This window comes from Nipponia nippon, unplaced genomic scaffold (genome assembly GCF_047370975.1).
Source record: "Nipponia nippon isolate SJK-2023a ecotype South Korea unplaced genomic scaffold, ASM4737097v1 scaffold_13, whole genome shotgun sequence".
Lineage (NCBI taxonomy): Eukaryota > Metazoa > Chordata > Aves > Pelecaniformes > Threskiornithidae > Nipponia > Nipponia nippon.
In genome coordinates, this window is record NW_028262324.1 from 4,100,635 (window position 1) to 4,114,467 (window position 13,833).

The 13,833-nt window shown below is 40.3% G+C and overlaps 1 protein-coding gene across 2 annotated transcripts in view; it reads right to left on the reverse strand.

Moving 5' to 3' along the window:
- TRPC4AP (transient receptor potential cation channel subfamily C member 4 associated protein) overlaps positions 1–13,833 on the reverse strand; it is a 39,132-nt gene that overhangs the window by 19,267 nt on the left and 6,032 nt on the right. The window contains exons 2-7 of one of the 2 annotated variants that reach the window (XM_087749488.1): positions 9,732–9,860; positions 9,362–9,478; positions 6,320–6,377; positions 5,139–5,194; positions 3,410–3,538; positions 2,039–2,240 (exon numbers count right to left, since the gene is read on the reverse strand). In XM_087749488.1, coding sequence (XP_087605614.1) covers positions 2,039–2,240; positions 3,410–3,538; positions 5,139–5,194; positions 6,320–6,377; positions 9,362–9,478; positions 9,732–9,860 — 691 coding nt within the window. Of the gene's footprint in view, positions 1–2,038; positions 2,241–3,409; positions 3,539–5,138; positions 5,195–6,319; positions 6,378–7,668; positions 9,327–9,361; positions 9,479–9,731; positions 9,861–13,833 lie in introns of those variants that run through there. The other variant, XM_087749489.1, reaches the window with a different exon arrangement.

The following is a 13,833-nucleotide window of genomic DNA, read 5'->3' on the forward strand; positions in this document are numbered from 1 at the left end:
TACGATTTAAGATTGCCAACACAACAGTCACCAAATCCTCTACACCCACAAGGTACCAAAACATCTACATTAGTAATATAGAAGAGTACACAGAAACAAATTCTTTCTGGTTAAAAAGATCCAAAGATGGAAAAAGTCAGTGCGCTCTCCTATTAAGGACTGGAAGAGAGCGTACACACCCTAGGCATAATTCAATCAGTGTTACAACTGGTTTGTGTTGGACTTAGACTGGAAGAAAATTAGTTCTACCCTACTCTAACTGCTTGTTTCTGGCCAGTTCCCTTTTGCTGGCACTGCTGTTTTCCAGTCTACAGTGAGTCAGTACCGAGGAAGTGATCTGGCTGAAAATTAAGCTGGCAGAAATAAAGCAGCAGCCCTTGGAAGGGGCAGCTCCACCTCCCCCTTCCCCTGTGCAGTGCCACCTCCTTCATTTTACTTCCTGTGCCATTTGCCTCATCACAAACTGAACTAACTCACTTCAGTACCTAGGTGGAAAGCTGTTGAGTTTTTAAGTACTAGTTTCCTGAATTAGTTTATTATGGAGCGAAACAGATGGGGAACACGACAGCAGCCCCAAGTTAGAGGGTTTTAATTGCTGTGGAACTGCACCCTTAGAAATAGCGGTTCAAGGATGGAATTCGCTGGCCTGCAAAACGGTTGGGGGGCCTGTGGAGGTGCTAGGAGCTGCATTGTGTCCTAAAGGTTTCACAGAATTACTTAATTACAGGACCTGTTTATTATAGATACATGGCTAAATCTTCACTTCACTACACACTTGTGGATGAAGTGGAAAGGACAAAGAAACTGGCCATGAACACTATGCAAAAGAGTTGCAAGATTCTTCCTGCTGGTACAGTCTCTGAAAGAGTAAGCTCCCTGATAATCTGCTGGTACCACCTCTGAAAGAATAAGCTACTGATAAAGTTTTTAAAATGGAATATGCTTTACAGTCTTAGATACAGTCTTTAATTGTGCAAACAAAAAATGATTAGTTAAACATTTGCTTGGCTAAGTTCAGCTCTGCGGGATCCAGGCTTATTCAGTTCAACTAATTTAACTTAAACTTTGTACCCACACCTACACGTACTTCTCCATTGCTCTTTACAAGCAAGCTCTGGCAATCACAGGGCAGAAGACAGTGCACCCCCCTTTAAAGCTCCGCAGTTTTTCCCTGCTGGATTATGCTGTCTCTCGCTGGATGCTGTAGAGGTGGCAGTGGTTACAAATGGAGCTTTACTGTTCGTGGCTAAAATGCTAGAAGATGGGAGAACCAGCTCCAAAACCCCTTTTTGCACTTCCCAACACTGTTTGGCATGGGCCTATGCAAACGTCTGCTTCAGAAGCCCAAAAGCTTTTCAGCATAATAAGATTTGAAAACAGCAGATCCTACATTTGAGGACACTTGAAATCTCTTAAATTCATACTCATCCTTCTAGGCAAGACTTCGGCATCTGAGAAGTACTCAGCAAAATAAGGAAACCTGCACCGTGCCCAATGTTAAAGTTGATATTAGACTCACAGATTTCCAAGGCTGGTGTGGTAAGGGTGGGCAATGTGATTAATATTAAACACGCTTTCCTTGTTGAAAAGAAAGACGTTCCGCTCAGGACAATGTCAGATAAAATCAGAGAAGGAACTGCTCTGACAGCAACTATGCTGCATGCAGTTTTAGTTCAGGAATTCGTATTTTAAGAAGGGCACAGAATTACGAAGAGTTGCTGAAGGGAAGGCCATGGGAGCGGCTGAGAGATAGAAAACAAACGCAATTATTTCAAGCCACTCAGTTCATCAGAGAGGGCTGAAATGGCAGAAATTTACTCACCAAATTGCCAACACCACATGAAACTGAAAGCTACAAAGTCAGTTTCATTAACAGAAAAGATTGTTTCCAGGAAACTGCTTGAGGAAAGTGAATAAAGACAAATGCTTTGTAAGACAAAATGCTTACAATATCTTCTAGATACATAGGCTATAGATGTGACATTGAGAAGAGGGAAACCTTACACAGTGCTGCGTTTGTTCACAACATAACAATTACCTTGATTAATTTCAGCTCGAGAAGGACCCAAGTTTTTTTTCTGCTGGGCATTTTTGGCAAGAAGCGTGTGCTTGTCATCACTTCCTGTGTCAAGTTCAGAAATTGTGACGGCAAGGATCCTGCAGAAGTTCGCAAGCTGCTGCTGATCAAAACTGGACACGAGGCTCGCAAGATTGGGAATATCATCCAGTTGTATCATTTCCTGGAGGAGGCAACATCAGAGTGAGTCACACGTGATATTCAATAAGGGAACATAGACACAGCCAGACGGCTTCAGCTACAGCTCTTCCCTGGCGAGATCTGTGTGTTATTTCAAAGTTAGTAACAGAGAAGCAAACGGGCAGTAAAAAGTGAAGAGCCTGAAAAAACTGTGATTTACAACTGGTATCACTTATGTTTATCAACTCCAGAAGTACAGATACCCATCTTTTAAAGACTAAATATTTAAGACCAATTTTGGGGGCTTTTTTTTTTAAAAAAAAAAAAAAAGACCAAAACTTATTTAACAGACAAATTGCATTTAGGTATTATAAAGCTTCAGTTCAGTTTTCCACTTCTCACTGTATCCTCTTTGAAGCTCACAGATGAGAACTGAGGAAAAAAATCTAGGTGTCAATCTTTTTCATCAAAAGACATTAAAAATATGTTGAAAACAGTTTTCAGCAAAAACACGTTTATGTTCAGCGAAACTAAGCTTGCTTCCTATCTCAGGAAGTACATCATCCTCGACTTTACTCTAAAAAAGCCCAGTAACACATTACAGAATCCTGACCCTCTCCACAAAATGTATATAGACACATTTCATTCAGAGTTTTCCCAGGGTTACACCTCCAATATTTTATTTGCATCACATCAGGGCACTAAGCTGTAATGATGCTGGCAAGCAAGTTCAAAAACCTAGTTTGTGCAGAAGACCTAAGTGCCCTGTTCCCCCAGCCTACAACTTCTCAGAAAGGTGACAAACTCCAAGGTAACAGACAAGCACAGGAAGCCTTCCAGATATCAGGAAGGCTACTAAAATATTTGAAGTGTAATCAGAAGGCAATGATGAAAAATGAACTTATATGAGGTTCATTTTCTTTACTTGAAATACTGGTTGTACTTCAATGACAGCTAGGCACTCACTCCCCCATCATCCTCTGCAAGCTAGGCAAAAGCATTACAAATACGATACCACATACGTAATTTGGCTTCTGTATGAAATGTGATTGAAGTTAATAATCACTGTAAACAGTCAGGTTTCAAATAAGCTACAAGAAGAGAGAATGCTAGCTTAGAGGATTATCTTCAGCAACTCTTCAAAGAAACAGCTGTCTTTCCTCTACTGGCCTGAAAAGCCATACAAATAAAATTAAAAAACCAGTAACTAACCTTTTTAACTCCCAGGATATCTTCAATGAGCGTTGCAGTTTGTAGGAATGTCTTTTTGTTTGTCATCAGTGTAAACAGGAACAACACAAAGTCATTTCTTTCTGCCAATCGCCTTGTGACTCCTTCCGTCTAGAAAGCAGCAAGAAGCACACGCAGACCCAGAGTCAGAACCCACCACGACAAGTCCTACGTTACAGGCACACGCAGGACAGTTTTACAGGTGATATGTTATCAAATCAGCTATTCCTGAAACCAGGAAACGTTGTGTTTATGGTGACCAAAACTAGCTCCAGTCCTTGTTTGAAGTTAACATGACGCTTGCAAAAACAGCAGGCTCCAGGATGTGAGGCTTCATCTCAAGGCAGTTGTTTACTTGCCTGAATCAAAAGTAAACACTGCACGCCTGGTCATACAGAGAGGCCTGTCACTGCTTTCCCATACAAACTGTAACCAGCTCCATTTTATGGTATGTAAATGTAGTCCCCAGATTCCTACTAAACTGTTAGCGTTGCTCTCGGCTGGGCAGCGTCTGAGCAACCAGAATCAAGCACTGGCCTTGATGAACTCAAGTGATGAACCCAAAAGTCACGCTAAAGCACGAACTCACCTTCACCACCGAGTTCATTAAGGCCAGCTTTCATGGTCTGATCTCTGCTGAGAGCACGGCCAGCCTTTTCTGGAATTAAACATAACTTCAAACTGCATCCTTACCACTTGCAAAGCTGTCTATTATATATGACTGAGATATTACCAGTGCTCACAGAACCAGACTAGCTCAGATACTTCCTGAATATTTACACATAAGCATAACAACAGTTAATATTGCACACAACATTTCTGTGATCCTGAACACTTCTCATTCGAGAGCAGTAGTACGGAAGCGAGTTAAAACAGCAGCTAGCCTATAAATGGCAAACTTGTTTCTTAGCATATTACACTATTCACAGTTTGCAAAACTTGCGTTACCTGTAGTTAAAAAAAAAAAAAGGCACGTAAGACAAGGAAAAAAGCGTTCCCTCTCTTCCCCTTCCCATGTGTACACAAATACTTAGTAGGGAGAACGTGATCTATTAAGACTCAAACCCTCGAGATTAGGCTGATGTCTTTGGAAGAGCTCCAAGCCAGTAACCGCCTTTTTAAAATCTTTGTTAAACAATGCTCCCTAGGTTATGACATAATAAAATGTGTGATTAAGTAAACAATCCTGAGGATGCTCCCTGCATGCATAATCTGAGGCATGCGCTTTTAGCTTCAGAATTTTAACGGCAAGGTATTTCAATAGGCCTTCAACCCAGCATCTTAGCACTGATCTGCCATCAACTGAACTGAACTAATATTCAGCACATGAAGGAGTTGCAGGATCCAACTTAAAACACTTTGTCAGCACCATTACTGAACAAGACTAGCTATATCTCGAGTTAGCAGGCATCTGTTTTCAGTTTCAAATTTTAAGTTTGCATACAACAAAGGCTGACATGGCTTTCCTATGGAAACACAGATACAGAAAGATCCAACTCAGAGGATTTAAACTTGACAATGTGGCTAAGAAAACAGAAATTATTTGAGTAACACATAAAAATATAGGGTGGCCTGATGTTTAATTGAAGGCATTATAATGAAAAGTTTTAGAGTAAGTTTAAATTATGCTTAAAAGAGTTTGTATGTTGTATTATCAAGTGGCACATGTAAAATGACCAGCAGAACACTTTTCCACAGCAGTTGTACTTACACATATACACGTGTTGTACAGTATGCTTAAACAGTCCTTGATGAGGTCATCGCTTACTGCAAAGGAGAAAACAGACATTCACTAGCTATACATTGCAAAGGAACACTAACTTCCACAGTAGTGACATGAATAGCTATAAAGCAGGTGAGAATTTCAGGCTAACTGCTAGCTCAGATCATATGTGCAAATGCCTTGGAGGATAGAGACTCTATACCTGACCTGTTCACATGCTTTCTTCCAAAACTACTACCAGCACTGCCTAGGACCACAGACAGAGATGGACTTGCGGTCTGGTGTACTTCTTAGTCAAACACAAAAGAAAACAGAAAGAGTGTAAACAGTATTTTAGGAAAAATATCATAGATCAACTCAAAATTTGTCAATATGAGAAACTGCTGAGACACACATTAGTTCCAATTATTAAGCGTGGCGAAAAAAAATAGAACAGCTCATGCAGTTTTCTCCACGCAGCATCAGGAATTCATAGAAAAGCTTTCAATCTGATTTACTCCAGCATTTTAATATTTAAAATATGTTTTCAGTACAAACATACAACAGCTGCCTCTAGCTCAAGTTCAAGTTACTTTACCTTTGAAGTTCCCTGGCTGACGGGCATGGAGTGGGCCCATGACATTTCCTTTCCTCAGAAGGGTTCAGGGAACCAGCAGAATCACAGACAGGAGAAATGAAAACACTAAACTAAAGCTGCTCCAGCAGGAAAGTTGCACTGAAGCTACTGTGCCCCATTGGCAAAGTGTCCTTCTAGCAACTTGGAAATTAGTAGTCACTATGACGAGGTCAGGAAAACAGCATTCTTTTCATTATCTCTCAATCTCTGTAACTCCTATTACATAAACAATGTTTTGTGGCTTATTATTAATAACGGTTAACTGTAGCTATAGCCACAGTAACAATAAAAGTTTCCAGTGATAGCAGATTTACTGCATTGAGAGAATTATGTTATGCTGAGTGCATGAATACTCCCGAGCTGTGCTTTACAACAGGTGACTATCCTAAATCCCATCGTGAATCAGTACTACAGAGAACAAAGAAACCAATGATTCATTTAGGAACAGGAAATTGCTGGTATGGAAAGAGAGCAACAGAAAAATAGAATAATTTCTGTCTGAACAAGGACACAAGGCAAGAATGAAAAAAAGATAAAATGCCTATTCACTTACTTTTCTGTTTCTTTTTCTGTGTAATAAGAGTTGGTCTCATGAGAATTTCTACTAAAAGCTGTAACAACAAGATAAAGAATTAAGGGGATAATCATTGGGATACAAATAGCCAATTAATATATCAGTGACAAATCCAAACTTAGTCCTGTCTCTGCTGAAGTCACAGAGGTGAATAACGGAACCTCTACCATCAAAAGCCCACTTTTTTTTTTTCTTTGACACAGGTGTCAAAATTACATTGACAAAAAAATAGTTGTTTTTACCCTGAAGAAATAATAACAGTTGTATAAAACAAACTCCCACTGGAAAGTTTTAAAGAATTTGAGTCTGCAAAGAATGTAATTTCATATGCATCCAGGTAACATCAAGGATGCCTATCACACACCTCCCAAAATAACGAATCTTCAGCAATAACCTGCAAAGAGATCCAACATTTGCAAAGGCTCTCCCTAAATCTTGCTGGGCTTCAAAATACATTTCAGGTCCAGACATAACAGAACTTAAGTTGCTCCAGATTTTAATCTCATCAATAAAGAGCAAGCCACTGCTTGTGTACATGCACCTTATACATATACATTTACAGGTAATGTGAAGTATTGTCTCATTTCTATTTAAGGAATGTAACAGTCAGCTTTCCAAGACTAGAACTATGGTTCTGATAGGTGTAGAACCGATCTTCAGTTGTTCTAGCCTATACCACTGGTTTATTTTAAAACATTAAAATAATAGCAGTTTATTCTAAAATGAGAGTTAGCCACTAGGAGGAATTGATGACTTCTGCAAGAAGTACTGCAAAAAGCCTGTAGTTTTAAAATTCAGTTTAAAATTGTTAAGAGCAATGTAGGCATCACCCAGTCAAGTCATGCCAACTGACAATATACTTACATTTTACAACTTGCTCTATTTGTCCCAACTTAACTTTAGCCTTCTTTTAATGAACTACCTACCCAGGCACAGAGGAAAACATCTGATAGCACTGCCCACATTTTAAACACTGACAAATAAATAAATAGGCAACTTGAAAGAGGAATATACATTTTCTAGCAATATTTGTAATAGTAGCTGTAGCATCAGTAGGGTAGAGAAAAATGACTGCAGCAGTAATGTAGCGCTCATATTAACGGCTTACGTTTTAGGAGAATGCACACCTCAAGGCTCGGTACCCAAGATAAGCATCCAAAGTTATGCCTATGCACTGCTCTTCTCCTGGGAAGGAACACCTACTGCAACAAGTCTGTCTTTTAAGGGTGGCCGCAGTCATGATCGCTCCTGCCTTGCCACACAGTGAACCTTTTTAGCTAGTATTTATTTTTCCTGGTCAATACTATAACCCACCACGTATTTATCACCTTATTCTTGCAGAACTGGTATGCTCCTCACATACACTCCAGGGACTGGACTGCAGTGGTGTGAGACACTCCTTGGAGAGGGCTTTCTTCAGCCATCCTACTGAAACTGCAACAGTATGCAGCAAGAAGCGCAAGAGTCCAATGGCAGAAAGAGAATAGGTAAGAGGGTACCTCACCAGAGGCAGAAGGAGCACAAAGGGAGTTATGAGATCTTATCTCTTGGAATGGGTTGCATTCAGGTCCAAAGTCGATGAGACTCGTGTACCAGTTCATGTGTTTGTACTCTCAGGTAATATTTTACATGTATTCATATAAAGGGAGGAAACACAAATGTGCTTTTGTTCTTCCTTGATGTAAAGGCTGTCAGAATCCAAAAATATTTTCAGGAATATACTATCACACATTATGGCATACAGAGTACACTGCAAATTTAGCGTCCTTCAAAGTTACTCATGCTTCACAGTTCGAAATACTGCAACACAGAATCAGCACATGGCATACACAGAACCAGCAGATTAGACCGCTTCCCTTTCAAGTCCTAGAGTAGGATTTTCCAAAACACATAGCGCTGGCTTCTACCACTGCCTTTAACCAGATTAAACTCACTTGGATCAGCCAAAGCTCTGACCCTAGTACCACACCAGATACACTGTATCTGACATTAACCATCTCCAGCCCAAGGAAAAAAAAACAAAACCCAAACCCAACAAAAACCAACCAACCAGAAAAAAAAACAAACCCAGCACACACACTTATTCTGTGCATTCTTATGTCGACAGCACTTCTATCAACAGGAAGTATCACTATTTCCCTTTAAAAAAAGGGAAATTTAGAAGATTTTCATACAGTGTTCTAAATTGCTTGGGTAGCTGAAGACTTTTGTCCTCAGTTAACAGGATACAGCAACTAAACGAGTGCTAATTGTAAAACAGTATAACCTAAATACAAGTTTTACTTAAGTAAAGGCATGCTAAGTGTAACAAGAGAGAAGTAGCAAAGACACTGTTTAGTTAGACCAGAAAAAAGAACAAAGGAAGAAAGTGTCAATTAGTTCACTGGAAAATACAAATCATACATTTCTAATGAAAGTTAAGACCCCAGAGTCTGTCACCATGAAATTGAGCAAACTTGGGTATTTGTGTAATGTAGAACTAAAACAAACAAACAAAAGATGAATTGCCAGAATGCCTACAGAAACCTTGCAGCTCTGTTTAAAAACTTTTCCATAGATGAAGCAGTCTGCATTGCATGCCAGCAATAAACATAGAGAACCTGGCTAAGAGTGCCCTAGTGTGCTTAAAAAACCACTACATATCCTTCAGCGGTAAGTGAAATTCTCAGGGCTTTAGTACAAACTGTAGCACTTAATCTCACAACTAGAAATCATTTGCAACTGTTTTCATTGAGAACCTAGAGGTCTCGCCTTTTTTAAGTTAAAAACAGACTACCTGAAGAAACAGCCAGGTCTTCTGTACCACGTAAGAAGCAGCACCTCACTTCAGAAAATACACCCTTTTCACGTTTCGATTAACAGAAACAGACACAATTGTAATGCTTAACATCAAATTGGTAACGTCATTCTGTAGCTTGCATTTAGAAGCTTCAAAGGTCTGAAAAGACCTCACTTACAGATTTCTCAGTGGCATGACTATCATGTAGAAATCTTTTGATACTGTTGAAAAAACACACTTACATCGACTCCTCCAAATAAGTCAAATGTGTATGTATTTGGAAAAGTGGACTCTTGAGCAGCTTTTCTATCTTCTGTAACAAATGCCATGGCTTCCATTGAAAGAAGTGGAGAAATTTCCTGCATGCAAAAAAAAAAAAAAAAAAAAGAAAAGGTTCAAAACCAAAACTGTTTATCAGTATAAACACAACTGACTGACTGTGTGATCTACTGACTCATCAATTACTGCAATCCCAGCTCTTATCTACCAGCCAATTCAGATACTATCACGCAAACAGTTTCAAAAATTAGTTCGAATATGATCACAGTAGACTTTAAAGAAAGCAACAACAAAATAACCCCTAGCTTTCAGGAAGAACAGTGTAGACAGTACCTTTAAGATGCTTTGGCACTGGGAGAAATCACTGTTTGGGTGGCTATGTTGATACAGCTTCTGCAACAGTAAGGGAATCCCATTCCATTTTGCTTGTTTATCTCTTTCCTTTAACAAGGCCTCTGTGATCTGCAAGAACAGAAGAATATAATTCCCATGTGTCCAGTGCTTCACAAGCAGGAAAACAGCCTTATCACCTCCCCAAAATATCAATATCAGAATATCACAGGAAAACAGTTTATTGTAGAGAGTACCATTACAAAATCCAGGTACCTCTTTCCATGCAGCAATTTATCCAGGACTGGTAGCTGCAGAATTTTACAGATGGTCAAAGTATCTTAAGCAGGACAGGGCTTAAAGCAGATGTTATCATTTAGAGTACTTAATCTCATTCCATATTTTTATATTGATCAAATATTTTTAAATGGGAACACATTAGTCTCTAAATAATTCCATTAGTAGAACTCCAATTGACAGGTCACCGAAGGAGGAAATGGGTGCCCTTGACACTATCAAAAACTACACTAGTCTAAGGTAGATCGGACACTGAAGATGGAAAGGCTTCATTACTCGTCACAGCTAGTAATGAGTATTTCCTCAGCCAAGTCCCTGAAGCCATTATCGGTCATAGCAATGACCCAGACCACTAAGATTTACAAGCAGACTCCAAAAGAACGTATCAAAGATACAGTGAAAATTTCCTCTGTAGTCTTGGTCTGGTTATAAATGGAGACCAACAACTAAATCAGTAGCAGAACAACACTGGCATTATCCTCCGGGAAGAAGGCTGCAACCATAAAAAAGAACACCTTAGCATTTGCTACCATATTTGTGCAAACTTTCTCCATTCTTCCTCATTCTCCCCAAAATATAAAAAAAAATTCACAATATTCACCACTGTATTTTACACCTGAAAAAAAAATGAAGTAGTAGCACAAGGCTAATATTTATTCTAATAAATATTCTGCTTAGAATCCACAAAAGATGTTTTGAAGCCTGAACGCCTCCAGGTTACTGCCAGTAGATGCTGTAAAAGGAGGAGCTCTTTAATAAAGTTCACCATCTAGTGAATGCTGACCAAAATTTAACCCCCTTCCTTAACGATACTTCAGAGGTACCTAGACCAACCCCGAAATAGGGACTTATCCTTGTACAGAAAGGTAAGGCAGACAACAATAATTATAGCCAGCAGGATTTCTGGCTGGTTTTACAAAATTTTTATATGTCTTCCAAATAAAAAACAAAATAAGGAAAAAAAACCCCAGTCCTCAGGCCAGCAAGACTGCATCTCAATGCAACATTTGTGTATTTTCTCTTACTCCTAGACCTAAACCTCTAAGCTGTTCTCATTCTGCGTAAGTCACTCCTCGAACCTTTCTGTGGCTAACTTGCATTGTTTCCCTCCGGCCTGCTTAAGTGCTCGTTGTTAATAGTTAACAGCCAGGAAATCTTGCTTCTTATTGTTTCAGCCAAGACATCCTTCTCAGATATACCTCAGTGGACAATTCCAAAGGGCCATTCAATTCCTGATTAGACAATTATATGCAAATATACCCCAATTACTGACTAAGAATTTAACCCTTTTCTCTGCTTGTTCCTGTACACTTCTCTGACAGTGTACAGGAAGACCAAAAAACTGATACAAGCACATGAAAACTCAGCCTGGCAACACTAGCTGCTATGGGTCCTCACCCTTCTTATGCGCTTCCCAGATAGTTAGGGTTCTTTTCCTGATACAATACCCAAATTTGTACATAACTAAGAATTTCAAGGCTCTCGAAGTATCAGGTTTTCTTGCCACAAGGGGTGATTGAAGCAGCATGAGCAAACCTGGGACGTAAAACTCTCTCCAATTTTTAACTTTTCTCTGCTTTCTGACTTCTGAGTAAGAGCAATCAACCAGCGCTGCTGGAGAATGACAGAGTTCCTCCTGTGAAGGCCATTCGCACAACAAACGGCAGGACAAAACTACCAAGTCAAAATGGCTGGACTGTGAGTAATGGGTCAGCTCCTTTGAAGTCACAAACTTCCATTTCTCCTTGTAATACCCAGCAGAGAGAGAGAGCAAGATGAGCTCTACCACTACCCCACCTCGGGTGTGGGAGGAGCACACAGCCCCACGAGCAGTGCAAGTAAAAGTGCAAAGAACGCTCAGCAAAACGCCAGGGAAAGAATCCAACTCTCCGGCTCCAGCTGATGTGGAAGATACCACAAGCAACGATGACGTGCATGGGCTGCAGTCTCAGGTTCCACTAGCACAGCACAGAATTCAGCATCCAAGTGCTCTCAGAAAAGGCCAAACGCCCTTAATCGATGTTATAACCTTGTCCTGGGCTTAATACCACATTTGTTAACCGCATGTACGCTTCTTGGTTTGGGGAAGGATCCACCTCCATTCTCAGCTCTGTACTAGTAGGTCCTCCTCTCCCTGTCCTGGACTCTGAGAGGCAGTCACTTGTGCTGATCTGCAGAAAACTTTCAGAACTGAAATTCTGAAAGAATGAAGCAAATGTTTCCTTGCTCTCATCTTCTTTTAACTGCTTTCAAAAAAAAAGGGGGTTCTTTCTCTTGATTTAATGCATGTCTTTGGTTTCATTGCAAGCTCTAGCTTGTGGTCGCTGTTCTGTATTTATGAGGCTACCCTGGCTCTGAGTATTTCCATTGTGGCAGGGCGGTATTTGCCAACGCAAAGACTTTGGATTCTGTGGAGGGATTAAAATTCAATTAGATTGTATGGAGCTGTCTTTCTTTACAACCATTTTGGTTAAAAACTGCATTTCAGGATTTCTGTAATAGCAGCTAGTCAACGGTTTTCATTTATAAGCAAAGACAATTTCCTTCTTGCTCTTTTTGGGCAGACATTATTGAATAGTCATCAAAATTAGCACTGGGTCTTTTGGGGCCTGTTTCCCTTTCCAGCATTTTTTTCGTCTCATCCAAGCAGGATAAGCCCAATCCAACACTGATTCCTCAGAAATTTTCTTCATTCACTGAATAGCTCTGGATAAAATCTCTGAAATCTTGCATACAAAGCTTGTGAAGTTAGATACTATCTAGCAAGAAGGGGAGGTTGCAGAAGCCCAGCTGGATATGGCATAAATTAAAAGAAAGTGCCTACCTAACTGATGGTTGCAGGGGTTATGAACCGCCACGCCTTACTGGCATGAGAAGAAGACAGAGTAAGTACCAATTACTGGGAAAACAGAAGAACCAGCGTCAAAACTTCCCTACCACCCAGGTACAGTAAACCAAACTGGTACAAACACCAAGACACCACACAGTCACTTCTCAGAAGTTTGCCATAACGCATCCAAGTTTTGAATCACAAACCGCAAAACCCAGGGGATGGCACGCTGTGGCTCTCCAGAAGCGGTTACGGTCCAGGCAGGCCTCAGACACAGCGGCACGCACTAGCTCAGGCCCAGAGCTCCTAAAGCGTGCCATAGTCCAAGGCTGTCCGTACGCGTACGCTGCCGGTTTTACATTACACTGGCAGTTTCCAGCCAGGTGAGCAGACACCTCACCAGTACCAGGCATCTCCCCCTCCTCCAGTGGTGCTGTTGAAGCCACGGCAGCGTGGTTTTGCTGGAAGGGCAATCACAGACTTCCAAGGGGATTTAAGTACAGAGTTAAAAATGTGTCATCAAGCCTATCCATCACTGCAAGGCAGAGCAGACTGAGTGGTTTTCTCTTTAAAGTCTCCCAAAGGACTGGAGCACAGGATTTCCTGGGAGATTACTCCAAAGACTGGTAAGTACCATAGGAAAACTTCCCTACTACAGAGTTTAAATAACTTTTGTGCATAATTTTTCCTGGAAGTATACAAAGGGCTGAAACAAAGACACTACACACAAATCTGAGTATTTTATTTTTAAATTTTTTTCTACTCCTCCTGTGCTATAAATCCTTTTAAAACACCCCAGCATCCATTAGCATAATGGTCAATAAATAATTTTGAATACTACCTAAATCTTCATTAAGTTATATGTTATTATCTACCTAAATCCATCACTTGATCAGTTCAGTTCCCCTTTCCTTTCTCCCTCTGCACTTTGCTATGTTATTTGCTATTGATGTTCCTACCCATGACTGCTATCCTCCA